The following is a 27,727-nucleotide window of genomic DNA, read 5'->3' as shown; positions in this document are numbered from 1 at the left end:
ATCAACAATCATGAAATAACCATACAAGATGGGATCCCAGACTACTCTGGTTGTGTGTTGTATACTGGCTTTGAAGCGGGTAAACAGACCTCTGTTGCTGCAGATTTTGCCATCTGGAGACGTGCATCTCCTCTTGCTTTCCCATGGGCTGATGTCACACAGGAATTCGCATCTGTCTCCATGCCAACCAGCAGCACAGTAACAGTTTCCACAGTAACACTGGCCATGGCCTGGAAGCAGATCCGAGAGTGATGAGTTCACCTCAGTGTTAAACAGATTTCACCTTGCTACTCATTTACATTTTCAGGTTTTAGGATTTCAAGAGGATTGTATAATTACTGCAAATGCTGATAATGTTATATTTGTGCCAAACAAAATCAGAAAAGATGCCCTTTTCAAAAACATAGTGTACTAATATTCAACATTTGACATTTGCTGTGACTGCTTTTAAGTGGTAATGTTAGAATTAGTTTTTTCAAAATGAACTTGTGAATTGCTAATTAACCCTGACAAACAGACACTGAAGAACAACAGGGGTGAGTATAACACTATTAAATCCAGTTGGCTGAGAACAGCTCAAATTACATTTAACTTCCAATTAACCTTCAAGGTCACATGGGGCTGATGTGTTTTCTTATGTTTCGTCAGAAAACTTACTTCAAAAAGAGCATCATGCTCATTTACAGATTGTTTGCTGTTTCGCCAGTTAGAGGAGAACAAAAAAATGACCATCTGGATAAAAAAAAATAAAAAAAAATGTGTGATGTGTAATACTAGCAAATATTTTTGTTTTAGGTGCAAACTTTGAAATGGACAAAAAAAACTTTTTTATCATTATCTTTTTGAGAAACTGAAGATTACCTCTTTAAAACATGAGAGGCACTAACTGGGAAAACTCATGATTGTGGTCCATTTCATAACTCTGAAAAAAGTCCAGCCAACTCCTAGATGTGCTGGCGGGCTTGGTAGCTAACAAGATGACGTATAAGTTTTGGATTTCCTTGAAATATTTTGTTTTTTACTTTTAAAAGCAATATTATGTAGAAATTGGCATTTTGTGCGATTTGGCGCTCCCCACAGTTTCTGAGTGCTACACCACTGTGGAAAATACATATCCCAGGTCTGTAACAACTTGACATAATGTAGGTGCGATGTCATGACAATGTTATGTATTGAAAACTTGCATGTTGAAGTAAACATGGATGAACTGAAGTTACATAAGTTACAGAAACAAGTGAAAGGGGGGCCCGAGTGGCTTTGACAGAGACATCATTCACCCTATTACAAGACACTGTTCCATCAAAATGATTTTGAAGCTGTTATTTTAGAGGAAGGTAGAAAAAAGCCAAAACATGATGTGTCTTCAACAGAGGAAGGAAGGTACTCTGCTCTTTCTGTGCTAAGCTGGGCAACATAGCAATTCCTGAGCTATGATTGGATATTGGACAGTTGCTGTTCAGGGGAGAGGTTAAGCACATGGTCAAATGACATCAGTGATCTCTAACCCTCAATATAACAGAAAAATAAACTGTGGCAGTATTCCTTCAATATAATAGTAGTCATTCCAAAAGAGAAAATCTCTGGTTTGTATGACAGCTGCAAAAAAGAAATAAGCCAACTGAGACAGAGTGACACCATATGTTAAACTAAGGTGTCTGTTCTGCTTTGGGTGAAGAGTGAAGGGGTGAGACGGGGTCTGCGGGGCATACCTCCACACACCTCTCCGTTGTCCTCGTCCAGACACTCGCTGTCGTCACACTCACAGAAACGTCCAGTCACCAGACCCCTGTCGTCCTCGTTGTCACACATGCAGCTACCACAGTGGCAGGTGCCTATTAAAGATACCAGCTTTAGGGACAGTTCATCACAAAATCAAAAAATACTTTTTTTTTTCTTACCTGTAGTGCCATTTATTCATCTAGATTGTTCTGGTTTAAGTTGCCAAGTTTTGGAAATAATCGGGAGTAGAGATGTCTGCCTTCTCTAGAATATAATGTTACTAGACGGCACTCAAAGCACCAGAAAATACATTTGAAAAAACTCGCCAGCAATGTCACAATCCACAGACCCTGTTGTGAGCAGTATGATGTCGGAACTATTTTCTTTCATTGCTGCTGAGGTTTTCAAACATATCTTTTGTGCTCTAAGCACCAACATTATCCAGGGAAGGCAGACTTCTCTACAGCCAATATCTGTAAAACTCCAGCAACTGTGTTTTTGATAGTGGGGTGAACTGTCCCTTTGAGTTTATTTGTTGAAAAGGGTCAAGTTTGTTTGTGTGTATATGTTTGCAGTATGTGGTCAGTTGTGGGCGGAAGGACGTATGTCTGTATGTTTTGATGCAGTGAACTTTGAGACCAAGAGCCCAGCTGGTTAGCAGATGTGCGTTGGCGGCGCCGTCATCGTGTTGCAACAGATCTAGACTGGTGTCTGAAGGTGGTTGAGTTATATTTGTGTGTGTGTGAACACACTGACAAGCAGACACCCAAATTTGTGTTTATCCTTCATTTAGCTGGGGGCCAGTGGTGGTGTTGAGCCTCGGTAGGTGAGGGGATGCCAGCCCAGACATCAGCTCACAGTGTGTGTCTTCATTGTGCCAATGATCATTCAAGTGTCCACAGACATAAAAACACAAACCTTGACTGTGTGCATCAAATAAACTCTGGCTTATGAGATTTAAGATGAAATTGAATTATCAATACTTACTTACAGTATTGTTAACTCAAGAGGTCACTCTTCCCAATGATGCTGATTCATGCATGGAATTATTTAATGTACCTGCGTTAGTGAAAAGAGATTGTTTACACTGATAGATCACAAGTATCTGCCTAAACTGTAAGAACTGAACTGAAAGGGGTTTGAAGTTGTAACTAATGGCTTTATTATGGTTAATACAAGTGTAAATACACCGTGACTTCGCCAATTAGTTTGTGGACTACCATTCTAAAGACTCGAGTTTTGCGTTACAGCCACCATCAATCCTACTTTTGGACGAGAGGGTAGAATTGCAGAGGAAACGCATTGCTAGGTCTCCAACCTGATTGGATGTGACTGAGATCCTGAGGACACGCTGTGGTAGCGACGGGTCAATCACAAGGTAGCCAAGCCCTATTTCAATACCCTGTTTTATCTTCTATTTTACTCTAAATGGGACCATCATTTACTAAATTAAATCATGCTGTGGTGAAGAAGACTTGAAACTACTGATAGAGACTATAAACTTATTAGTAATGTGTTTACTGAGGAAATAAATCAAGTGAGAAGTAAGGCCATTTTCTCATAAGCTTGCATACAATCAGATTAAAATGGAAACCAGTGGTGTCACCGCCTGCTGGCCATTAGAAAGAAGGCAGGTTCCCCTTGACTTCGTCCATATACAGTATTTGGTTGGTGTAAGCCATTGAAAAGGACAAACTCATTGAAACATGCAAGCTGCAGACTCCATGGTTTATTATACTGTAGCATGTGTAAGGAATTTACTTAATGATAAGAAATCAGATCTGTGCAGTAGATTTCACAACCTGGCAACATATAACTGTTCTTTAAAATGGCTTATTACTGTCTTTTAAAGCATTTTGGAAGAGCCATTAGTTACAACTTTATTTTATGTTTAAAGTGAATATCTCAACTATTGGAAAGTGGTACCAAAGCAAAATATTAAAAGTGCAATTTCATGTCATTGTTCTGTGGTTACTGTGTCAGTATGTGAATATACAGTACTGCTTGTTTAAATTTCAAGTGCACTCGTTCAACGGTATATAACAATAAAACTGATTGTGTTTATACATGTGCGTGTGTGTGTGATCACAGTACCTCTGTTGGAGCACACCACCCCCTGTGGGTTTTTGCACAGCTCTTTGCTCTTCTTGTTGGGGAGGTTACACTCCTCCTGGAACTGGCAGGCATCTCCGGACCAGCCTTCGTCACACTCACACGTCCCACAGTCACAGAAGCCGCGGTCTGAAGGGAAACACACGCTGTTTATCGATGCTGAAAAGCATACCCATTGCCAGTGCTGCAAATCACTCTATAAACACAAGTACACAGTGTTATCTTTAAATCGACATGATGGCATTGCTCTACCAGGAGAGTACACGAATTAGCGTTTTGGGATTCATTCGACTCCCTTGACTCCTAATTATTTTAACGAACCCATTGTACTCCCAATTGTCTTTGTTTTAGTAGATGTTAAATATCATATCATTCTCTGGAGATGCATAAAGGTTTGTCTAAGCAACCAGGCAAGGAGTACAATTTGTCTTTTATATCTTTCAAATCTTATTTGCAGTACAACCCTTTTTGTTACAAAATTTCAGGATGATATATTAATTTCCCCATCAATCACTCAGTAGGAGCATTACAGTGTTCAGAGGACCCACGCAGGCAACCTGGCGTCACTATTTCTCATCATTCTGATGGCCGTAGTGAGCATTATGAAAAACAGGAGGGATCATATGATGCAAATGGGGGCTGTTGACAAGTTATTATAAATGTTGCTCCCATTGCATTGAGCAGCACGGGGCCTTGTATGTCACACTCAATCATTCTCCTGTCTCGTTCATCATGTAAATGCGGTGTCCTTTTCAAGGGCTATCCATCAGTCATTAAAAACAGGCAAGTCCCCTGTCTCTGCTCATTATCGATATGTCTCCGGGGACGCTTAGGGACAGGTTCAAGGAAAGGAAGAATATGGAAAGTGCACTTCGAAGGAAGCGGCAGCACAGGTACAATACAATCTACAAACTGATTTTAGAGAAATTTCAAGGTTCAATATAATGTTCACTGAAGTTTGTGAAATTGTCACACATTTTAATGTGTACCTGGGTAGAAAATGTTAAATTGCTCTTCTGACTCTCAGCACGACTATCTTTTGTGTCTGCACCATGTTTCTATGAGTGAATGAAACATTCCATTTACGAATCTAGTCTGTGGTTTGGTTTATGCCTCAACAAAGTACACAAACAAGGGAGACAAAGAAAAGAAGAAGGCTGAGAGAACGGATTAGGATGCTTGGGCAATAAATTATTATTTTTGATATTTGATTCACTTTGGTAAAGGCTGGGGAAAGATGATTCTGGTTTTGTGTTAACAAAAATCAGATAATGCAATATTGATGAAATTTGGTCACTAGGATTCGTGTACATGAACACTAATTCTCCATTTCAAACTTTTCACAAAAAAAATAATGGACAACTCGTGCCCATGTACACAAATCCTATAGATTAATTTTTTGAACTATTTCACAAACTGGCATGATACTGGGTTGCTGATATACAAACTGTAAAAATGGAGGGGCAGAGATTAGAGTGTGCTTTCTGCTGGCTGTCAAAGCATTGAAATCTTTCCCCCAACTCTGTAAAAATATAAAGTAATTTAAAAATAGAACATTGTTCAAAATTCCATATTATTGCAATATAGTCACATATAAATCAGCCACGATCTTTTAAAGCAAAGGGCATTCTCTTATGTGCTGTCTGCTCTAACACGCAGACCTCTCTGGGTGCTGAGACTGTCACACACATCACAAGCAAAGCTGCTTTTAAAGTAATTTGTGATTCAGTTCTATTGTAGACCACAGCCACTGTACATTTGCTACTACAGTATTGTATTGCTCTGTGGTTATTATTTGATTTTACACACTCAACACAGACTCGTGGAGATAATCAGAATAAGATTATGTGTGTGGGCATTTCTTCTTGGATTCATCATTTTGTTTGCGGGTGGGAACTACCGCACAATCGCTGAAAAACAGAATTAGATTAAGGTCTCTCCAATTTAATTCAGCAGAATATTACCAAGTCGCTCCCACCCACTAGCCCCCATTAATCTCCACTTGGTAATCACTCTGACATATAAAACGGCCCCTCTTTGTCTGCTGGGCAAAAGTTTATGTGTGGGAAGGTGGCTGTCTGTCGACAGTTTATCTTTCCTGGTGCTTCCTGAGCAGCAATTCTCTGTGACATGGGTGTCAGGGTCCATCCCACACTCCAGCGACGGACACATGCGCTCAGCCAATCAGGGTCCAACCAGCGCCTGGATACATCCAATAGTGTCGGAAAGAGAGGCTGCATCTGTGCCAGCATCAAGGACAGTAATAACAGGTGATGGTGCGTTACCATGATTAATTGTCCATGACGAGGGGATGGTGAGTCATGCAGCGAGCTAATTTCAGGTTTAGAATTTAACTTGTTCCTGCTTAATGATAAACAAAGTGTGATATTGAGAGAGATTAAGAACGGAAATAGGTTTGTATGGAACATAATAATTCATCAGTTTTGAGTGATTACTGGTTAAATATGTGTACCAGAACTAATTTCCTCTCCGTGAGCAGAAAACACATACCTCACTTACGTTTGAGGCAATCTCAGGCCTATTCTGAGATTTCAGCAACACTTGAATGTAAGACATGCATTACATATTGCAAATCTAAAAAAACTCAGACTGTCTGTGCTCATTTATTACTTGCAATTGATTTTTCATCTCCAAATGACATTTCCCCACTTACTTTGTTTAGATCCTGTTCTCCATAACATGGCACTCATTTCAGTGAGTAATTATTCCTCCTTGCTTTCCTCCCCCTGTGGCTTGCGGAGCGTGAAACGGCAGCTAGTCAGCTCGTGTTCAGTGGAAAAGGTCTGGGAGACACCTGTCTCAGGTAATAACTCATTCTCTGCGCCTCAAAACGAGGAACTCCCGCTCTTCATCCCTCCGTTATTTTCTGTACATTTCTCTGGGCGTTCATTTGTCAACTTTGCGATCCCTCTAAAGATTTTTTTAAACCTTCTACAGGACTGATCGCAGCAATGCAGAACCACTTGCTGCTGCAAAATAAAGTCTTTGGCAGCTGTTAGTGGTGCCAATCAAAATAGCCTTTTACTAGTGGACTTGGATACACTTGAGTGGCTTTTTCTCCTTGCGGCCCACGCTGGAATCATTAGGTGACTCACCACACAGGCACACTGCCCAGCAAAGCTCAGAATATCTAAGTGAGAGCACATCAAAATATGTACCAGAAAAAAAAAAATCACAGAGATGAACAATTTAATGGGCTGTAATGGCTCAAGTACTGCATTCCACTGTGGGTCCCTATTTTCTGTTTTTTCTCCCTCTCTTTGGGAAATCAACAGAAATGATGTACTAAACCTATTAGTCAGTTTGGACAGGCTGCCATTCGCGAGTTGTTTTCCCATGTTTATATCATCTGTCTATATCCATATTGGAAGCAACATCATAAGCTTATGTAATACTGACAGAAAGTGGATCTAGAGGGGTTTGCTTTGGAACGGCACTGGACAAACTGACTTCTTACAGTACGTGCTGCCGACATCAAACCCCCCTGTGTGGGATCTCCTCTGGCTCTAGCAGGGGGGCACAGAGGCTGGGGACTGTGCCAGGAACCCATAGCCTTGAAAAGAGAGTCAGAGAGGCTAAAATGTGTTCTTAGAGAACCCCAAAACAACCATCAATCAGGGGGAAAATGGGTTTAGACTCTGACTGTGCCACCATTTTAACTGCTCCTTTGAGGTCAGGTGAGAGGAGACCAGTATGATAAAGTCTGCCAGAATCATTAGGGTACAGACTGTTTTGGGTCGCAGACACACTTGGCTTTCTGCCTCAATCCACATCAGTGGCTAGAGGGATGGTACAAGAGAGAACTATTGACTCGAGTGCGATCAAACATTTTACGTGCCATTACACTAAGTGTTGTTAAAAGAAAAAAATTAAATAAATCATTGCGTTCCGATGAAGATTGAACTCAAAGATGATTGCTCGCTGAGGGGTTGAGTCTTGATATAATGGTCTATTGCTACCCAATATTGTAACAGTAATTACTGACAAGTGTTGTAATTACAAGTGGGTTTTTTTTCATAGTGACAATGCTAGCCTGCAGAGCCCGGACCACCCTGTGTGTTTCTGACAATAGAAAAAGACCATAAATCGCAGAGAAGCACAGCCTGTCTGAACGCACACACCAGAGAAAAACACTTTGCTCGGCTCAGCACAGACAGGAAGAGAGTGAGAGAGAGAGAGAGACAGCAAGAGCGAGGCGGGAGAGAGGTTTCACGTGGCTCATCAATGAGTGGAAAAAGAGGGAAAGGCTGTGAAAGAGAGAATGGAAACATTGCCACGTTGGCCCTCATCAGTGACCACAGGGAGTGACATAATTACAAAATGACCACAAGAGCTTGGTTTTAATATTCCTTCAAACACTCACAAACAGGGTTAAATGCTCAGAGGTTCTGTTTATCATGTACTGTCGGCTATTTCTTTTGAGAGAAAAACACAGTCAGAAACTAACAGAGGAGCGCGATGACAGGAAGGTTTTGCACAGTTGGTGAACAGATGTTAGTCCAGGTCATCATACCATTGCTCTGCTACAAGATGGGATGTACCAGAGGGAGGAAAAACATGTGAGTAACAGCATCAGTGCCTGTGTGTTTAAAATCCACACCAACTCTGCTAAACTAAAACTTAAATATTACCTCTTGCTACACGAACATCCCTCACGAATAAGTTCCATTACATTTGGATGCAAAAGATGTATTTTCAGCATCATCATGGAAGATTCCATTGTACAAATAGTGTGCAACAGCACTGGCAGCTTTTCTTGCAATGGATCAAGTAACATTCTAGCCGTAGTGGGCTTTTTAAAGGGGCTCTATGTAATAATTTGAATGTATTGTATTACACTTATTTATTGGCCATATGTGAGTGGATTTTAACAAAATATGATACAGTATATGAGACCTTCCCCGTCTCTACCAGTCGCCTGTAAAAGCCTGTTGACGATTTGTTGAAGTACTTAAATGCTGCTGTGGATTTCATTGTGAAGTATTTTTACGCGACTTAGGCGTCTCAGCGGCTCTCTCCACTCCACTAACACAGAGCAACAGAAGCTAACGTTAACTTAGATTTACAAAGGGGTCTGCTAACATCAACTAACCAATGACTGGCTTCCACTACGACACAGAAGTTCGACAGAGCCCCTTTAAGAAATATAACAGATTTTTTTTTTTCTTGCCTTGCTGTCTTTGTCTTGCTGCCCAAACAATTCAATGCACCACTTTGTAGTACAATCATGCACACAGTAGACTGATGAAGTGGGAGGCTAATTTAACAGTGTACATTTCTATTTTAAATTTTGATATCATTGATTTCCCTCAACACAGAAGCATTCTAAATAATTCCTACAATAGGTTTACAACCAGTGGTAATGATAATTTTAATAATCTAAACTGAGATACTTTATAAGTAGAGGATCACACCAAAAAAAAGGAAAACATCTTGAACTGAGGAGCATGCCTGTGCCTTTTCTGAGGACAAGAAAGTATTACAAATGTAGAAAGAACGTACAGCTCTTTTTCTTTAAAAAAAAAAAAAAATGAACAGGAGATCTACTGTACTCATTCTCCTCTAATCATTCCTGCAGAGAACAGGGACATTTTAGTATATGAACTACTGGCACATGCTTCTATAATACCTGTATCCCAGCATGCATTGGGCAAGAACACCCTGGGGGGTTTATTATATTCATCTTTATGAATACACATATAGTATATAAATGTAGAGTTTCCAGTTCAGTTGGCTGACATGTCTATTGACTGCACCCAAAGGAAACCCACTCAACAAAAGGAAAGATGATACACGCTCCCAATGAAAAAGAAGTGGACCTCATTTCAAAGCGAGGGCACTCTTCACAGTTAAAAATGGAATTGAATGTAATAAAGGCTTTTCTTTTTTTTTTACTCATGGGTTTTACTCAACCGGACAAGAAATGTTAACAACATGGATTTTTAAAATGTGTTAATCAGATCTAAATTTTAAAATGTATCATCCTCATCTTCTTCATCCGGTTTGAAATGTTGCTCTAATTGAGAGGATCTGAAGGAGCCCGTGTTTGCCTGGTGAATGCCATCCAAGCTAAGAGACCATTCCAGTGCCAGGAAAGCTAATGTTTTTGGAAAGGAAAAACACAGAGTTTATCCCTAAGGAGAAAAAATCTATTGGATCTTATCAGCAGGGCAGTTGTGAGAGGCAGAGATAAGGGAGCTGCGGGGAGAGAAATTGGCTGCCAGTGTCAGACAGCAGACCATGCATGCTGTATGGCCCATTGAGCAACTGGGGGGAGGGAGTGTGTGTGTGTGTGTGTGTGTGTGTGTGTGTGTATTCTTATCAATATGCTTTGAATATTATCCTGGGCCCTTTATGCACACAGGCATATGAATGTGAGAGTATGTGGTTGGTTGTGCATATTTGTGCACATAAATGTTACACTATGAGAGCCTGATCCTGTGTGTGTGTGTGTGTGTGTGTGTGTGTGTGTGTGTGTGTGTGTGTGTGTGTGTGTATGTGTGTGTGTGTGTGTGTCCAGTGTGTCTTGGTGTGAAAACCCATCCCTCTTCTGATACATCTCGGTTCCATTTGCAGTCTGTGTACCAGTGAGTGAAACCCCATTATCAGGCTGAAGCAGGGCCTTCTTGCTCCAGACTGCTGAACCATAATGAGCTCCTCACAGCAGCCAACTTGTCTCCCCAAATAAATCACCCTACCCCTCACGTGCACGCACACACACATGCACGCATCTCTCCATTAGACCTGCTCTGGATGCACACATATCTCCATTAAACCCTGACACTCATAGCCCAGCGACTACAGAGGACACCGAACAAACAGATGAGGGTCCTTTTTTCTTTACATCAACACAGAGGGAGCAGCCTCTCACACAACTTCCAGGGTATATCATCTGATAATGGCAAGTCTTGGGGACAGGTTGCAGCCAGTCCTCTTTCACTTTAAAACTAATGCAGTCCAACAAAATAGCTCTGCAAGAACTTCTATCTTTGTGAGACTTCTAATCCTCAGTTTTTGTTGAAATGGTGATTTTAGAGAGTGTTGTGCAGTAGAACTGAATTATACTGAGAAGTGTTTCCTCTGAGGGTTGGCTAAATATTCGAAAAACCTCTGAGTAAAATTTACTAATTTTCAACAGCCATAAACTACTGTCTCCTGAAAGACCTCATAGTTAAATATACTACAATGAGTTTTTAAATGGTTGTAAAAAAGTCTCAATATAATAATACCTCTATGTGACCACCTTAGCAATCTTTAGCGAGAAGATTGGCCATTTCTATACAGTTATTCTTAATGCCTTTCACCAGGGGTCCGATCCTCTGCAAAATCCAATGAAATTATTTAGTGCAAGCAGAGCAGATGAGCCTATGCTTACATTTTCCCTGGCAAAGTTTTGCAGGAAGTAGAACGTTAACCACTTAAAAGTAAGCAGAAGGAGATTTTTCTTCAGAGAATTTCATTTGTGACATTGCATTTTATGCTCATGGCTGATGGGGCAAATTCAGCAAAGTGAAGGTGAAAATAATTGACAGATGAACAGAAAACAAATTGCCCACTTGGTCCTAGACAGGTATGTAGAATTTGGTATGTTGATAACTTTGGCTTCTTCAATAAAATTACCATTAAAGAGAAATCCAATCCTTTAGTTGTAGGTTTGGGCCAATATTAGACATTATCCAATATCCCGATGTTTGATGTCAAATAGCAAACGTCAAACTGACTTTTATTTTGAAAAGAAAATGCATGTGGAGCTGTTTAAGTTTCTTTTGCTTTGACCTACTCCTGGGGGAAATATCGGACTCTTTAGCTGCAAAATGCACCACTAGTTGCTAATTTTGTCTGGTCATATGTTTGGTGCTGGGCAGGTAGCGTGCAGTGGTAATTTGGAGCTTCATTGCTGAAAACAGCTGCATCTGAAAACAATGCTGATAAGAGTGAACCACAGTAAAGTTGTGGTGTCCCATAAAACAATAATAATAAGTTAAAAGACATAAAGCTTCATAGATCTGCGGGGGAACGTCAAGGTCTGATGATAACTCTTCCCACCACGAGCTATCCCTTTCACACTACATGTAGCCATTTTGATTGATTGTTAATATAAAAATATTGATTATAGCAGCTCCAAGAAAAGAGCCCCATAAACTGCTGCCTCTAAAAAGGACTGTAAAGTTAAGTCAACCTAAACTAGCTGCAGCTGAAAACTGAACAATGTAACATTCATCGAGGTAGGATTTATTGCAGGACTGTCGTATTTTACTGCAGTAGGTTTACCTGATAAATTGGCCTTTCTATGATATAAGCTTATGATGATATCCATCCAGCTTAATAAACTCAGTAAATTAGAACAGCTGACAAACTAAGCTCCTTATTCTAGAGACATAGTTTTTTTGTTGTTAAATAAGAGTCTGGGTTCATCTTGGAAAATTAATGTGCAAAGTGGAAAGTGTCTCAAGAGACAACTTGTTCTTGAGTGTGGATGTTTTTTCTGAGAACTTGTAAAAATTTGCAGGCAACAGGCTAAGTTCAAAGCTGTGCCTCCCAACAACAGCTAATGCCTCGGTAAAGTGCAGGAACCAACCAGCTGTCTGTTACCAATGAAAGCCTTTGAAGTGCTGCCAAGGTGATGCAGGGCTCTCAAAGACACAATACTGCACCCCTCTGATTTGGCAAGGAAGAAGGAAACACATGTGAAACCAACATACTCTAAAATCACTGAGACTGTGAAGTGCGTGTTTCTCTGTTTGAGATCATATCAAACGAACAAGACAATAAAAACCTGAATAAATCTTGTAGGTTTTTGGCTTACACCCTTAAGCTCCCTATTCTTCCATGCATCTGGCTTAAACACACACTCGGTGTCAGCTGGAGAGTCCATTTGCAAGTTCACAGTGAGGAGATCTGCTGCACCACTTACTGACCCATTGCTAACAACCATAGCAAGTAGTAAAATAAGTGGATCCATGTGCCTGTGCAGTACTCTTCTAATGAAACTCACAAAAAAATCTTGCTGTGTTATTTGTTAATACACGTGTCATTGTACGCACCGTTGCAAGTTTTCCCATTATATGTCGCACAGACCCAGTCGTGGCACTCGCAGCGTGGACCGTAGAACTTCCCAGGATCTGTGGCCGTGCAGAAGCAGATGCCGCAGTCGCACTTGCCCCTCCCACTGCAGATCTTGCCATCAGGCGTCCTGCAGCGGCGCAGGGACGACTCTGTGGACAGCTTACACACACCACCCACCTGGCTGGGGAAAAGAATGAAGGTCAGTTTTTATGTAGCTATGGAGGTGAAGAGTCAAGTTGGCTGCCACCTGTGTCTGTTTGAAATACAAAATACCACATCTGAGCCAAAATACCTTTGTTCAGACATGTCCACCTTCATACATCAGCAGAGACCTACCTATTCAAGATGTTCCTTGTGTACAGTGTTTCTGCACATACACTTAGTTCAACAGTGTTTAGCTGCAAGGTAAAGACAGACCATACAAATTTGAGCCTGACACGTGAACTTCCATTCAATTTGTGGATACACTACAACATATTGAAGGAAGAAAAGTCTGAGATGAATTATAGTGGGAAGAATGTGACTTCTCGGACCACAGCCAGCCATTTTAGTTCTACATCAAGGAAAAACAAACGCCTTGGTAAGACAAAATAACAGAACGTGAAGGATTAGGCTAATAAATCAAACAAATCAAACAGCACAGGAACAGCTTCACCTTTCATCGAGCACACTCCAGCAGCTGTTGCAGAGCTTTGTTGTGACTGCATGGGATCTCTCCGCGAGATTTGTTTCGTTTGGCTGTGCCTGACATTCTTTTTCTATTCCTGCCCTGCCAAACGATCCAGTGTGGAAACAGTAGACACATTTCAAACAATCAACAGATCAAGTGTTCCTGACGCTCCCACTAAATGAAATACAGAGTGTGTGTGTTCCATGTGTCATCAGGGGGGTTATACAAGTTTCATTTCACACAGGCCTCACCCACTGACAGCCCTCTTTAGGCCTGACCACACTCCTCTGCTGAGTAGTGCGCTGAATGTGTCTGCGTATCAGGATGAGCCTTAATCAATTCCTTTGACAACATTACACTGAGATGACTACGTGTGGTCAAGCATGGCCTCGTCCAATAAATCACTAGACCCAATGTAACAGACAATAAATAGCTTACTCAATAGTGAGCAGTAAGCTGAGACTTCAGACAGTTGCTAATCATCTTCATTTTTCCTCATCACTGCCAGATGTAGAGCCATACAAGGATCACTTTCTCACCTGTACAATGTGGTGCATTGTAATGAGGAAGTGTTAACAGAAGGTATTAAACTTGGACACTCTTCATCAGGATTGGTACATCTGTTGTGGGCTTGTACTGCTGCTGACACATTTGTTTGTTCTGCAGGGTACTTCCCTTGATGCCTCAGCAGCATGGGACTTTGCCATGAAGGGGTTATGTAGAAGATGGCAAGGAAGACATTGATGGTGTGGATGTTCCCCTTTCAGGCTTCACTTTCAGAGTGTGTGTGGGGGGGTCTCCCTTTTGCCACATTACAAACCTGCATCTCTGGCTTTTCTTCAGCGCCATAAAACAAGTTTACAGTTTTGGTGGAAATTTCAACTGAATTTAAATGGATGTGCCCTGATTTCAAACAAACTGGTAGATCAAAGTTGCCATCAAACAAGCAATGGCTGCACCATAACACTGTAAACCAAATTTTACATCTGGTCTCAGGATGCTTCCTATAGGGGGTGAGGCAGCAGTGGCTAACTGTGTCCCTGTCAGTCCCTCAGTGGGTCCTTCCTGTAGGGATGTGGGTTTTTTCAATGGAGCCATTTGGATCCATTGAGGAGATTTCCCTCAAACAGTTGCTGCTGTAAAACAGCAGGTATTCTTTTACGTCCAGGACAGTGCAGCTCGACGCATTTTCCATCTGTCTCTTCAGAAAAAAGAAAAAAATGGCATAGTTTTTGTCTGTCCTGTATGTGCTCTGGCATACTGTAACACATATCCTCTGTGGGAATGAAAATAACTGAGGCTCTTGATGTTACTGCCACACTGTAGAAGGCCGGAAAGGAACTGGGATCTAACAAAAGGGGACTGAAAATGCTGTGTCTACCCTAATTTAGGTCGAGGTATGATCATCTTTGGCATCTTTTGTGGAGTGAGAGTGGGAATGAAATCAAATATGATAATATAAGAGGCTTTTTTTCATTTAACCTATCCATGCACTGTAAGTGTATTCCATTATAATAAACAAACACGGAGGCGGCTATCTTCACCTGGTGTAAAATCTGAATATTCATCAAATGTGAAAAAAATATAAAAATATGAAACAAATGTTTCAGGAAGGCACTAAGTTAAATCACCAAAATAAACAAGAGAAAGAAGTAGCCTGTTAGCCAGCTACATATTTAGTTACAGAAATAATCCTATTGCCAGAAGATAGAATACAATTGCAGATACAATGTGTTTATGCTCAGTGAGCAACCTACTGTTAAGTGACACACTAAGGACCAAAAAAGTTGAGAAAGCCCAAGTAGTGCCACCTCACTGCTTCTGTTAAAAACTGCTGATGCTATTACGCAAACTCAAAATAATTTGAACATAACACAAGGACAAAAACTCATGCTCACTGACCACCACCATGTCTACTTGTTCTGTGACTGCATTAGAGGAAAAACACTGGTCAGTAATCATACTTCTCACACCGCTGATTCTGACGAAATGGCCTTTGACATGCTCAAAATGCAAATTGTGGAAATGTCTGATTAAAGTTGTACTGTAATAGATTATCATGTTGTGAGCTGGTAGTAAGCTTTTAGAAATGACATAATAAAAACATCTCTTAAGGGCTCAATCCCTCTTACAAATTGTACCCATACCTCTTGTTTTCGAGTGCCTCCTTGCCCTTCAAAACAGAGTTAAAAGGGTTAGTGGTTAAAATCTCCCCCTATGAAATGGGACAACCTTTCAAGACCCTCATATGTCATCAGTTGTTGTCAGTAGCATGTGAACAAATGCAAACAGACACTTCCAATTTGGCGTCTTCAGCTGTGGTGATTTCTCTCGTGTTGCTGTGGCAATCCTGGCATACTGTAATCACAGTGCCTCTTACCATTTATCTGAGGGCGATAGAAAAGCATGGACACTCGCAATTTGTTCGCCAATCAAGTCATCAAATAAAAAAGGACACTGCTTCATTACCTGGCCACCAGCTTTGCTTTATAGGCTATCATAAGCGGCCCGTGCTCCTACCCTGCCGGTCTGCATTCTTATTAATGGAGCGGTAGGCCTACAAATGGCTGCATCTTTACTGATGGAATTTTGTTCAATCTTTGGCAAAATATATCATCAATGTGAGGGAATGCAACACTGAAAAAACTGGCAGGCACAAATCAGCAATAAGAGTGTAACATTAGCTACGTAGCTAGTGAGCTAGCAAGACATCAGCAAACTAGTAGTGATTGTTCCAAGAGACAATGCATTATGCCATCGAAACAACAGAGAGTTCTCATTATCCTCGGATTGAAGTGTGTCTCTGAAAACTTCAGTTTGGAAGGCCATGTAGCCGTCACACTTCGTCCTACCCCTTCATCCCAACCAGAATCGGGACACCCCGAGGTGTAATAGCCCGTCACACAGCCTAACCTGTGTTCTTAGTTCACACCTTGTTTTAGTTTCACACCCACTCTTTCTGACAATGACAGGTTGTTATGACCTTGTGGACAAACAAGGTAGGTATTGTTTGGATATACATCATTAAAACGGAAGAAAACACTAATCACCTGGATTCTTAGGAGGTGGAGCTGTTGATTTCTGTGGTAAAGCATGCATGGGTTTGCCACTGCTGTCCAATAAAGGCTGTAAGTGCTATGTACACAATATAATCACTACACAGGCATGGTGCACCTGCTTGAAGTAAACACCCCCTCTGCAGCTGAGTCATATGGCAACATTTACAGTACTGCTAACTGAGGCTCTACTGTTTAAGGCCAAGGTAAACAGAAATTAGTCTTTCACACTCATATTTCTGCCAATTCCTTCCTTCATCCTTTCCGTTTTCACACTTGATTCCTATTAAATGTAATATTTTTGAAAAATCGAGTTTTGCATTTTGTAAAAATCCAAAAGAGAACAAGTTACAAGTCTTTAACACGCATGTTTTTGAATTCTCTCCTTATCTTTTAAAATTTGATTTGTGGCTCAGATTATTGCTCAGTAAAAGCTTTGGAAACTCATAACCCTCGCTCCAGCCAAAATGTCACTAAAGCTTCTTCTGCACCATACCCACAACAACTACAGCTGTCATAACAATGTTATGGTAATTCATGTCAGCTGACATGTCCAAAAGAGAAATCTGCAAATGTCTTAAAGTTTTAAATAGGTGCTATGCAACGGTAATAATGGAAAGAGCAGACCTGCCCATTGCTTGGCATGCAGGATTATAGGCAAGTACAGCACCGTAAAGAAACTGCACAAAATAACTGCAAGTGCAAACTACATGTATAGGCACTCCTAAAAACTTTTCCACATTGTAATCTGCAAATGTTGTCTTTGTCAGCAAAACTCTGCACCTCCCTCTTCCTTCTTGCTCTCTAGACTAGCCCAAAATAAACATGAAAAAACAAAGCTGTGCGGAAAACTCACCTCACCGATTGTAACAAAGTGTCCTCCACGGCAGAGAGCAGAATCAGAAACAACGGCACTAACATGGACTGTACCAAAACCTCAGTGTGCATGTTTAAATCCCACAGAAACCTGAAGTAAAGTAGCTTGAAGGAATTTCCCAATCTTTCTCTCCTTAAACAGACAGGACAGGGTGAGAGAGTGAGAGGGGAAAAGAAAAGAAGAGAAGGAGCAGCAGGCTGGCCTGAACTGGCTCGATCCCTTCAGAGGCCAACAGTCCTCTACATACAAGTGCCTTTGATTAGTCTTGACTCTCAGACACAGTCCTGGGCAGGAGCTGGAGCAGGGAAAACTGCCAAAAAGAAAAGTTAAGTCACCAGTTTGAGATGTAATTAGAAGCAGACTGTATTTTTTATGTTTTGTTTTATTGTTCCCCCTTTCTTTTCCACATGATCTCTCTGTGGTGCTATATGTTTTTTTTTTGTTTTGTTTTAACCTATCTATCTTTTTGATGTTGTTAATTATAAATGAGCGCCAAAATCAATCCCTGCCTCTAACAGGTCTTTTCTCTGAAGACGTTTTTAAAATGTTACAACAGGAAAAGCTCAGGTGTGATTAATAAATTAATGATGGCTGAATTTCGTCTTCACACTGGTCGTGGCTGGCTCGCTGTCATACTGTAATGACTGGGACACTTGGAAGTGACAGAGCCATCGTTAATGTTATTAGTGACACCTGTGCCTTACCTATTGTGGAGAATCAAGAGTGCTTTAAACAGTACTGCGGTAATTACAACACACATTCAGTGACTAGGTACTACCATCCAGTTTGGACCAAGGAGTCACATAGCCTATCTTTGTTTTCTTTTGCCCTGACTGCATCCTGCTATGTTTTGCCAGTTCCAAGGACACAGTGTTGACAACAGTGACTCACTGGGGCTCACTGGGCTTCGTTAGTGGTATTAGTTCCACCTGCTACAAGTCTAAGAGAAAGAACTTTTAACTGATTGAAATCACGTGGTTCATTCTTATTACTTTGCTAATCCCTGCACATCCACCACCACCCCACATCCTCCTCATGATCTAATGTTCATGGGGGACTGAATTAATTGTCCCACCTGTAATTTAATTCCTATTAGTAAGAAAAGTAAAAAAAAAAACCTGACACTTTGGGATTATAGGACGCCAGTTTTTGACATGTTGGGAGTGAGACTCAAAAATAAACATTTTCTTACAAATAGGTCCTTAAATGATTGTGTAAAATCTCGATTTGAGTTGTGTGTGCTCTTTTTCTTTTACTTATTTCAAATGGTTACACTAGTTTTGTCATATTGGGAAGGCTGAATTCATTGAATCGTTCAATATAACGATGAGTTCACCAGAACTTTTTTCATGTCTTCACTGAGGATTCTGCAGTAACTACATCACTGAAATTAGTAGGGCAATTTCTCCCCAATTACCCTTAACTATGATACTTCAAAATAACTACTACATACTACAGTAATTTGTTTAAATGATCCATATAAGCAACCAATGATGTAAATATAATGCTTCCCCATTGCAGAAAGGAAACTATAAAAGAATGAGGGCACATGACTATCAGCAAATAATCTAATGCACCCATTTGAAAAATCCGTCATTAGACTATTTTCTGAAGTGTATTATTTCTTTTATGAAGGTATTTCTTCATCAAAGGTCATACGACATAGATATGCTTGATTCTAGTCTGCTTGTCCATGCATCTCCCATAGGCTACGACAGAACTAGCACCAAACCCTGGCAACAATGCGACATTAGATGATGTCATGTCCCTTCCATCTTAGACAGGTTTCTTGGATTGCACACAGCTTGCTAATATAATTGAGTGCTTACTCATTTTGTTTGAACAAGGCAATTAACATGTGGAAACTGGTAATGGTATTCTTCAGCTTTTGTTTTTTTTTTTACCATGGCATGGTGCTAACAAGAACTATCACAACAGAGATATCTGAAATCAGCAAACTTGGTTCTTTTCTGTCATTTTCAGCAGTAACTGTAGCATCTAAAGATATAGAGTTAAGCACTGTAGTACGACCTATCAGATGTTTTCTGCTGTTCTTACTCTATGTACTGTGTTACTTTGCTTACATCTCTGACATCTATAACAACCAAATCTGGGACTAACTGCCAGTTAAACTCAAGCTGTAATGTTATTTAGTCTGCGGAGAAATTAGGTCTCAAACATAATGTTAGCAGGAGTGTTGTTATTAAGGAGACATGAATGCATAAAACATGCATTTTAGATGAATTGATGTTTACACTTTGGTTAAGCTATTGTGTGATGCAGAAGTTTTCTAGAGGAAGTTATTGTAAACAGACATGCCTTCATAAGCTGATGAAATTTTTGATACTTTTTTGGACTATCAAAACTGATCTATGAATTGAAATCCATCCAGAATCGATTTAATGCTTTTGCGGCCATCCAGCATAAAACAGAGTTAATTGTTATGGTACATAGTGTACAGGACTACGACGACAACCGTCTGCACATTTTGTACTCTGGCAGCAGTCAAACCTCCTGATACATGCTCGGGCCAAAGAAAGGAGAGACCTATGAACAGCTATGTTAACTTCATACACAGGGGCAGCAGGCTGAAGTTTATCTTGCGACATGCACCTTTCATCCCACAGGAACTCTGACTTGCACTGCTCTGAGTTGACCTGACAGCACTGTACTCTGCTTAATCATTTATGGGGACTTCAGTCACAGGTAGGCATGAAAACTTCATGCTTTTTTTTTACCTGGCAATTTTAATGGTGAGAAAAGCATGTATTTACAGATCAATAAGCACCTCCTGGTTTGTGATGTGGAAGGACAGCAATATAAAATAAAAAAAAATCTAAAAAATCAAAATACTGCACTTGTTATAATGAGGTTGGTAGCCTGCCACGTCTGATCACCACAGAGCCATAGCAGGAGTGATAATGATGGAGGCAAATAAAATTATTTGGTTGACTGTGATGCAACATGAGGACCATCGACTGTTACCATGGAGACGGCCGCGCGCCTCCGCTGCATGAGCTCGTGCTGTTGATGTGATTGCCGCCTGCGCGCTCCCGCACTATCCCACACGGTCCCTACACACACACACATACACACACATACATACACACACACACCCGGAAAACAGCTGATGTACTGGACAGGACGACACGCTGCAGATAAGGGAAACCCTCCTCTCGTAAGTGATTCAGTATGTTTTTCTTAATCTGCTCGTCGTGTATGTTAGAGGACATCCAGCTGCCGTGCTTTAAGGACGCACCTGACGCTGGCTGCTGCTGCTGCTGCGAGCTAGCTTGCTGCTTCTCCAGGAAGTGGGGATATTCTCATCCTCCGGAGTAGGCCTTGGTAAAAATATTGTCGTGTATTTGCTTCACTATCACGTGGCCAGGTTGTCACGTATCGTATTAGCTTCGTTTAGGACCTATGCTCGGCCACATTTGGTGTTTACATGCTGTGTTAGCTTGTTTTTTTTGCCTGATGTAAGCTAACACCTTAGCTCTCACCCGTTTCCATAGTAACCTTGGCTCCGTGGATGTCATTCATTCAGGGTTCAGTCTCAGTATGGATATACATTTCACATCCAGCTGTGTGACAGCCGTTTTAAATGCAGTTATTAAGCCGCAGCAGCTTGTCGTATGCTGTTACGGAGGCTGAGCAGTTTCCCCAAAATGATTTTAAGGATTTCACAGTCGATCATTGAAGCCTGCGAGGCCAGTGTGGCGGCCATAGTGGGGCCTTTACATGTATCTTAACTGCTCCACATGTAGTTTGTAGTATTAAGAAGATTGCTTAGATATTTTTTCTTTAAAAGTATGCCCACATGTAATAGTGTAATTATCTCCATTATTTTTTAAACGCATTCATGAAATTTGAGAAAATACTGACAGCTGATCTCTCTTTGAAATACTGCAAAAAGAACTGTAATAATGACACATTGTAGTAATACATGTTGTAAGATAACTTTCTAACATGCAAATGAGAGACACAACATTAAAGTGGCAATCAGACGATTTCCAGAAGTGGCAATTGCAGGTGTATTTTTGGACCTCACCGCTTCCTAGAGATCCAGTGTCGCCTGTGTGACTTCAGTCAGTTGGCAGTTGGCAGCTTTGCCACACCTCCATTACAACACCACATGAAAGCGATTTGCACCTTTTTATAAAGTTTCATCGTGCGCTGTTATTGGTCTTTTCTTTGTCTGTTCGGCCATGACCGTTAACAGTAACGTTAACCCTTTACTTTACAGTAATTATCTCGAAGATTTTTATATCTGTTAAGTCACTATCACCGAATGAGGTAACACAATGATGACTGAGCCTATGGCCCACTAATGAAAGCCCTTGCGTGTGCTATAATACCAAAGATATACACTGGATGTCGGTGGCGACTTGCCCGGAAAATATCACAAGTGGCGCACAGTTAGTGAGGTGTCCACCCAGCAGTGGTTGGTCGGCCATAGAGAGTAGGTGGTTTGCACACGACACAACAGTTTTGTTTGTCCCTGTCTCTGCTAGCGTTGGGAGTAAACAGTTTACGTTACTGTTAACGGTCATGGCCGAACAAAGAAGGAAAAGCCCAATAACAGCGGACGATGAAACTTTAAAAAAAGGTGCAAATCGATTTCATGTGGTGTTGTTATGGAGGCGTGGCAAAGCTGCCAACTGATAACTGACTGACCTCACACAGGCTACACTGGATCTCTGGGAAGCAGTGAGGTCCAAAAGTAGACCTGCAATTGCTGCTTCTGGAAATCTTCGAGATTGCCACTTTAAGTCATCATAATGCTTATGAACATGTGTTCCACATACTGTATGCTTATATTATGTTTCTAATATAAGACATAAAACACAAGACACTTCATTTGTCATTGTAGGCGGTAGGCACACAACAAAGTTATGTTTAAAACAATCATTGACCAGGAACAATAGTAAACAAGGTTAAAAACAGAGAAAACAAGATAAAAACAAGGTCAATTAAGGCTGCACTATATTGGAAAAACTGACAATGAGAAGTCACAATGGTTACAACCACTAAGTGGCAGACAAACTACAAAGTGATGACATTGTTAATATTTATTAAGTGCTGCGATTTTAGTGTTTACTGCTGCAAAAACACAAGAAAAACGCATCTAAAATGTGAAAGAGCTGAGTTTATTTGCCTTATTTGCTCGTCATTGCATATCCTATAATGTGACTGTTGCGTTGTGATGTCGATGCTGATACGATATATCGTGCAGCCCGAAAGTACATTAACAAGATAATTATGATGAGGTAGGTCCTCACCTTATATAAATAAATTAAGGCAGGTAGTAGTGACAGTGCAAACAGTGCCGTATAGAAATAGAGGTATTGCACAACAAATCATATACATAAAATGTATTATGCATGGCAGTTGAACTGTGTGGTATATAAGGGTTAACAAATATTTTTAAATGTATGTAATGTGAAAGGTCACACTCAGAGAGAAAATTCATGTAACTCTGCTGTGAATTTTTTTGGAGCATTGTAGCATCTTTTAGCGCATTGTTTTAGTTTTATGGCCCACAACATTTTGGTTCAACCTCACTGCTTTCATCAGTGTCATTTTCAGATGCAGCAGACAGATGCTTTCAGCAGAAAAGCTCCGATAAACCCACTGTACACTTCCTGCCCAGCACCAAATGGCAGACAAACCTCTGAATTACAGCATTGACAGTACATATTATCATCCTATAAAGTTTATATGTCGATTGTGTGCGGTTGCCCGATTAAACATGAACAATCATAAAACACATTAGCATGTAGAGTTGTATTTCTGGCCACCTGGTGAATATAAATCCAATATTACACTCCCTTTAGCTCTATCTCAGTCTTCACCATCCACTGGATGAACTATCTGTCTGGCTCTTGAGCTGCTAAATGCTTCATTATGTTCATCAGCTTGTTACAAACTTTGTCTGCTGTTTGGTGCTGGGCGGGTTTGGTAGGTTTATCAGAGCGTTTTGTCTGAAAAGATGTGCCTGCTTCTGCTGGAAACAAGGTCAGTGAGAGTGGAGTCTGTGGGCCATAAAAATCAAAACAAGAAACAAAAAGAATCTAAAATCTACTGGAGTTGGGTTATAACTATCTGTGTTTATCACCATTAGCAGCACCTTTCATATTACACTTGTACACTACCATTGTTTGTGTAAAATATTGATTAGTGCACTTTTAGAATTAAATCAAACATGGAAATGAAAAGGATGGTGAATGTTAATTTGGCCACTGTCTCTCTCCCTCCTCAGGAGCTGTGTAAGAGCACCATTACCTTGGAAATGCCTAGATCCTCTCCACAAATCTGAACAAGGTACACCTATTTGAGACCCATTTGTATAAAGTTCCACTAGAGGAGTGTGAGAGTTGAAGAACTCTATACAAATGTGTTTCCCACATCTACCAAACTTTTTCTTGTCTGCTGTAATGATACAGCATGTATTCTTCAAGAAAAAAACTTGAGCGAAGAAAGTTTTCAGACTCCAACAAATACTCACAGTTACAATTAATCTGCCCAGTGATCGCATCCTGCCCGTGAAGAACTTGTCCTCTCTCCAAATGGGAAAGTAATTGCAGTCTTTGCCACCTATACTCCCACATAATAGCACTTAGACCCTGTAATTTTGTTTTCACTCTTCCTCACGTCTCCATCTGCATATGTTAAGTGTAGCAATTACACTAGGAAATTGCTTCTAACTACATGGGGTTTATAGGATGGACAGTTTCTTTTCTTGGTAAGAACATAAAAGGAAACACAAGAGTGATACTGTTACATTGTTCTAGCTGCATTCCCATCCTTACAAAGTGTTTTTGTCCCCATGCTTTGATTCGTAGTCTCCTTTTACCTTTTTTGCAACATTATTGTCACTTGTGTGACTTTTAAGAATTCTTTACTGAATTTCAGTCAGTTCAAGGGTTCAAAATCTTAAATCTCAATTATTTACTGTATTTTGTTAAACGTGTTGTTGGCTTGAGACAGCAAATTACTTTTCAGCCCATTTGCAACTTGATATATTCTTTAGTAATTTTTTCGCCTGTTCATGTTTGAGTTGTCTGTTTTCAAGAAGGACTACCAGACCTTGCAATTGTCACAGCCCAAGGGCTGTAAAAGAGGGAGCCCTAACAGGATTTAAATGGACAGTTCACCCCCAAATTAAAAATATATATTTTTCCTCTTACCTATAGCATTATTTGTCCATCTATATAATGGAACTAGATGGGACTTGGCTTGTGCTGCTCAGGAATCATGACCCAGCTTCTCAAGGTAAACCACGGACCTTGTTGTGAGCAGTTTCATGTAGGAACTATTGGGATAAAAATGACACAACAAATCTCTGTGCTAATGATGCAGTGACACATTATATCAGGGAATTAGGAAATTGTGTGTCTTCCCTTTCTTTTTTTGTTTATCTGTGTGGTCCTAAAATGAGTAGAGACATCTACAAATTAAATCTATTGTTTAGTTTCATCTCTGAGTTGATATGCCCTCACTGTCTCAAATTATTGAATCATATTTCACGGCAGTTCTCTTCAAGGATGGGTTCACCAAAATTATAGTACATACAAGTTTGCAAGTTTCTGTCTAGCCATGCAGATAGTTCAGATGTTTTTCTGAGCTGTCTCTATGATGCCAGCCTCCTCTATCCCAGTGTAATGAAGCTTGTAAGGCTCACAGCATTGAAAACTGACAATTGAAAATTGAAACAGCAAAGTCTCTTTCTGTGCTATTATCCAGTGAATCACTATTATTCAGAATCGCTATTAATCAGGATGAGAAACAAAATACTGTCTGCCTCTTCCTAGAAGAAGAGTTTTGGCAGTGTTCTGTGGATTATCCAGAGTAAACAGCCCAAATCTCTAAATGCTGGCAATACACGTTTCTGTAACCAGTGGATAATTCAAAACTTTATGCTTCTTTATGTTACAATTTTATGTTGTGCTTATAGTTTGGTCAGGTTTTGGCACAAACAACACTTTAAGGTTAAGAAAAGATCCTGTTTTGGCTTACCTGATTCTGTCACCACAAAGACATCTGGAAATTGTCTCGTTAAAAATATGCCACTAACACGGCTGGAAAATGTACTGACGTATTATAAAATGTCCAGTGGTTTCATGCTTACAAATGTTGAAACACTGTCTGGAACAGTGGTCTCTCAATTGACAGCCATCTTGCCTAGCTGTCACAGCACCATCATCCCCTCCACCTTCTGAAATGACAGTCAGCCAATATACATGTAATCTGAACATGATATGACACGTATTGTAGAATTGTTAGTATGATAAGTATGAAACGTATACATATTATGTATCTGTGGTTTGCAGAAACCTAAAATGCAAACATTTTAATTTGGCAACTGGGCTGGAGTAATGGGGAAATTGTTCTTTAAAAAGAGATGTTTCAATTGCTGAGAGCGCTCACAGACATTGCACTGGGGTGTCAAATATATCTCAAAATATGGACAATTATAACCACAACTGCCTGCATGGCTGCAAACCACTGGAGGTAAGACAGACTGTATGTTTCTATGTACCAAATATATTGCTTAGATGTCTGCTGAAGCTGCACCTTGCTGCACTTGTGAAAATGTTGTCTCACCCCTCTTTACTGCTCTAACAACTGCTACCATTCACTGACGCTGCCGCAGGACCTCCAGGCCTTTAGGACATTCTCCTTTTTGCATCTCTAGTCTCTCTCTCTGGTTGGTCTCTCCACCCCTCTGTGACCTGGGGATGAACGCACCAATGAGGAGCCTCACAGTGAGTCCCCCTGGTCCTCCTCCACCCCATCTTCCTTTTTTCCACAACACCTCAGTCACTCACTCACTCACTCACTCCCAGAGTGTGTCGCATATATGCCTTGATGTCAGACGTGGTGGGCATTTCTGTCTCTATGAGCGTATTGTAGATGTGGGTAGTGTACTGTACACCATATAAGCCATGATGTTGACTAACTGTTGTGTGTTATTTACAGGGTATGCCTGATCGCATGTTATGTGCAGTGCTGGAGCAATTTCAGCTTTACTTTTCCCTTTGGTATGTGCGCTTTGTCTCCATTCAGAGTGTCATTTCTTGTGTTCTTATGTCAAAAACAGCCTGTACACTTTTGTTTTTTCTGCATTCACACGTGCACACAAACATAAACACAATCATGGACACACACAGGTAACACCAGATCACACCACCTCACACTGTACAGTAAGTTGCAAAGCTTAATCTACTGGCGCCTTGGTGTTCAGTATGATGAAGATCACTTGTGATCTTTTCAAATGGTAAGTTACTGGCGCTGTTCCTATGTGGATACACTTGTCCTGTGTTCCATGTGTGCTACGTTGTGTATCACGGTGGCCATTCAACAATGCAACACATGTTTAATTCTAAAGTACATATCCCGTTCTGGCAATTCAAGTCAGGGTAGTTTATTTTGCTGAATGCACATCACAGAATAATAAAGCTTAACACTACATTCAGTATCATCTAAAAGACACTATTGATACACATTGTATTTAATACTATATTTAAGTATTGGCTAAGCTAAGCTTTGTACAGTTATTCATTTGTTTAAGAAGTGCTATGGTATAACTCATTTACTGTTAAAGTGGCCATATCTGCCAGAAAAAGTGCCTCGCCTCTGAGTACTGGGTGTACTGCATTAAGTACACATTAATATTTATTTATTTAGATAATAATACACATGATTGAAGTTATAAAAAAGTAGAACTTCCACTGCCCAGACTTGGATGCAGCCAGAGTCTTCTCCTGTTCCTCATGTAGCTTTGGTCACTGTGTGGTCCGCCTCCCTCTCTCTGTCAGATCCACTCTCTGTATAGCACAGCAAGCCCCAGCATGCTGAAGAGGAAACAGAGCTCACGGGTCGAGGCCCAGCCCATGACCGACTTTGGGCCGGATGAGACCCTCGCAGACAGCGCTGACATCTTCTGGATCAACAAACCAGTAAGCGTACTAACTTGCATGTGTGTTAATACAACATTTATTTTCTCTTACCTGTAGTGCTCTTTATCCATCTAGATTATTTTGGTGTGAGTTGCTGAGTTTTGGAGAAATCAGCCTTAGTAGAGATGTGTGCCTTCTCTCAAATATAATGGAACCAGATGGTTCTAACTCAACAGCAATGTCTCTTTCCAGAAATCATGACCCCGTTACTGAAGATCTACATAGCCTGTTGTGAGCAGTTTCA

General features: G+C 40.6%; 2 protein-coding genes across 6 annotated transcripts in view; one reads left to right on the top strand and one right to left on the bottom strand.

Moving 5' to 3' along the window:
- itgbl1 (integrin, beta-like 1) overlaps nucleotides 1-17,755 on the bottom strand; it is a 52,394-nt gene extending 34,639 nt beyond the window's left edge. The window contains exons 1-5 of the mRNA XM_084362950.1: nucleotides 17,501-17,755; nucleotides 12,897-13,099; nucleotides 3,814-3,960; nucleotides 1,710-1,832; nucleotides 90-230 (exon numbers count right to left, since the gene is read on the bottom strand). Coding sequence (XP_084219076.1) covers nucleotides 90-230; nucleotides 1,710-1,832; nucleotides 3,814-3,960; nucleotides 12,897-13,099; nucleotides 17,501-17,592 — 706 coding nt within the window. The 5' untranslated portion in view covers nucleotides 17,593-17,755. The remainder of the gene's footprint in view (nucleotides 1-89; nucleotides 231-1,709; nucleotides 1,833-3,813; nucleotides 3,961-12,896; nucleotides 13,100-17,500) is intronic.
- A 2,802-nt stretch (nucleotides 17,756-20,557) lies between these two features.
- The window catches only part of nalcn (sodium leak channel, non-selective), an 86,804-nt gene continuing 79,634 nt past the window's right edge, over nucleotides 20,558-27,727 (top strand). Inside the window, exons 1-6 of one of the 5 annotated variants that reach the window (XM_084361547.1) lie at nucleotides 20,558-20,699; nucleotides 23,784-23,845; nucleotides 24,718-24,796; nucleotides 26,178-26,289; nucleotides 26,504-26,565; nucleotides 27,343-27,483. In XM_084361547.1, coding sequence (XP_084217673.1) covers nucleotides 26,524-26,565; nucleotides 27,343-27,483 — 183 coding nt within the window. In that variant the 5' untranslated portion in view covers nucleotides 20,558-20,699; nucleotides 23,784-23,845; nucleotides 24,718-24,796; nucleotides 26,178-26,289; nucleotides 26,504-26,523. The remainder of the gene's footprint in view (nucleotides 20,700-23,783; nucleotides 23,846-24,717; nucleotides 24,797-26,177; nucleotides 26,290-26,503; nucleotides 26,566-27,342; nucleotides 27,484-27,727) is intronic. The other 4 variants (XM_084361548.1, XM_084361546.1, XM_084361550.1 and 1 more) reach the window with 4 other exon arrangements.

This window comes from Pagrus pagrus (assembly GCF_965226575.1).
Source record: "Pagrus pagrus genome assembly, chromosome: 9".
Taxonomy (NCBI): Eukaryota; Metazoa; Chordata; class Actinopteri; order Spariformes; family Sparidae; genus Pagrus; species Pagrus pagrus.
The sequence above is the reverse complement of the archived record's forward strand: the minus strand, read 5'-3'. Positions and strand labels throughout refer to the sequence as shown.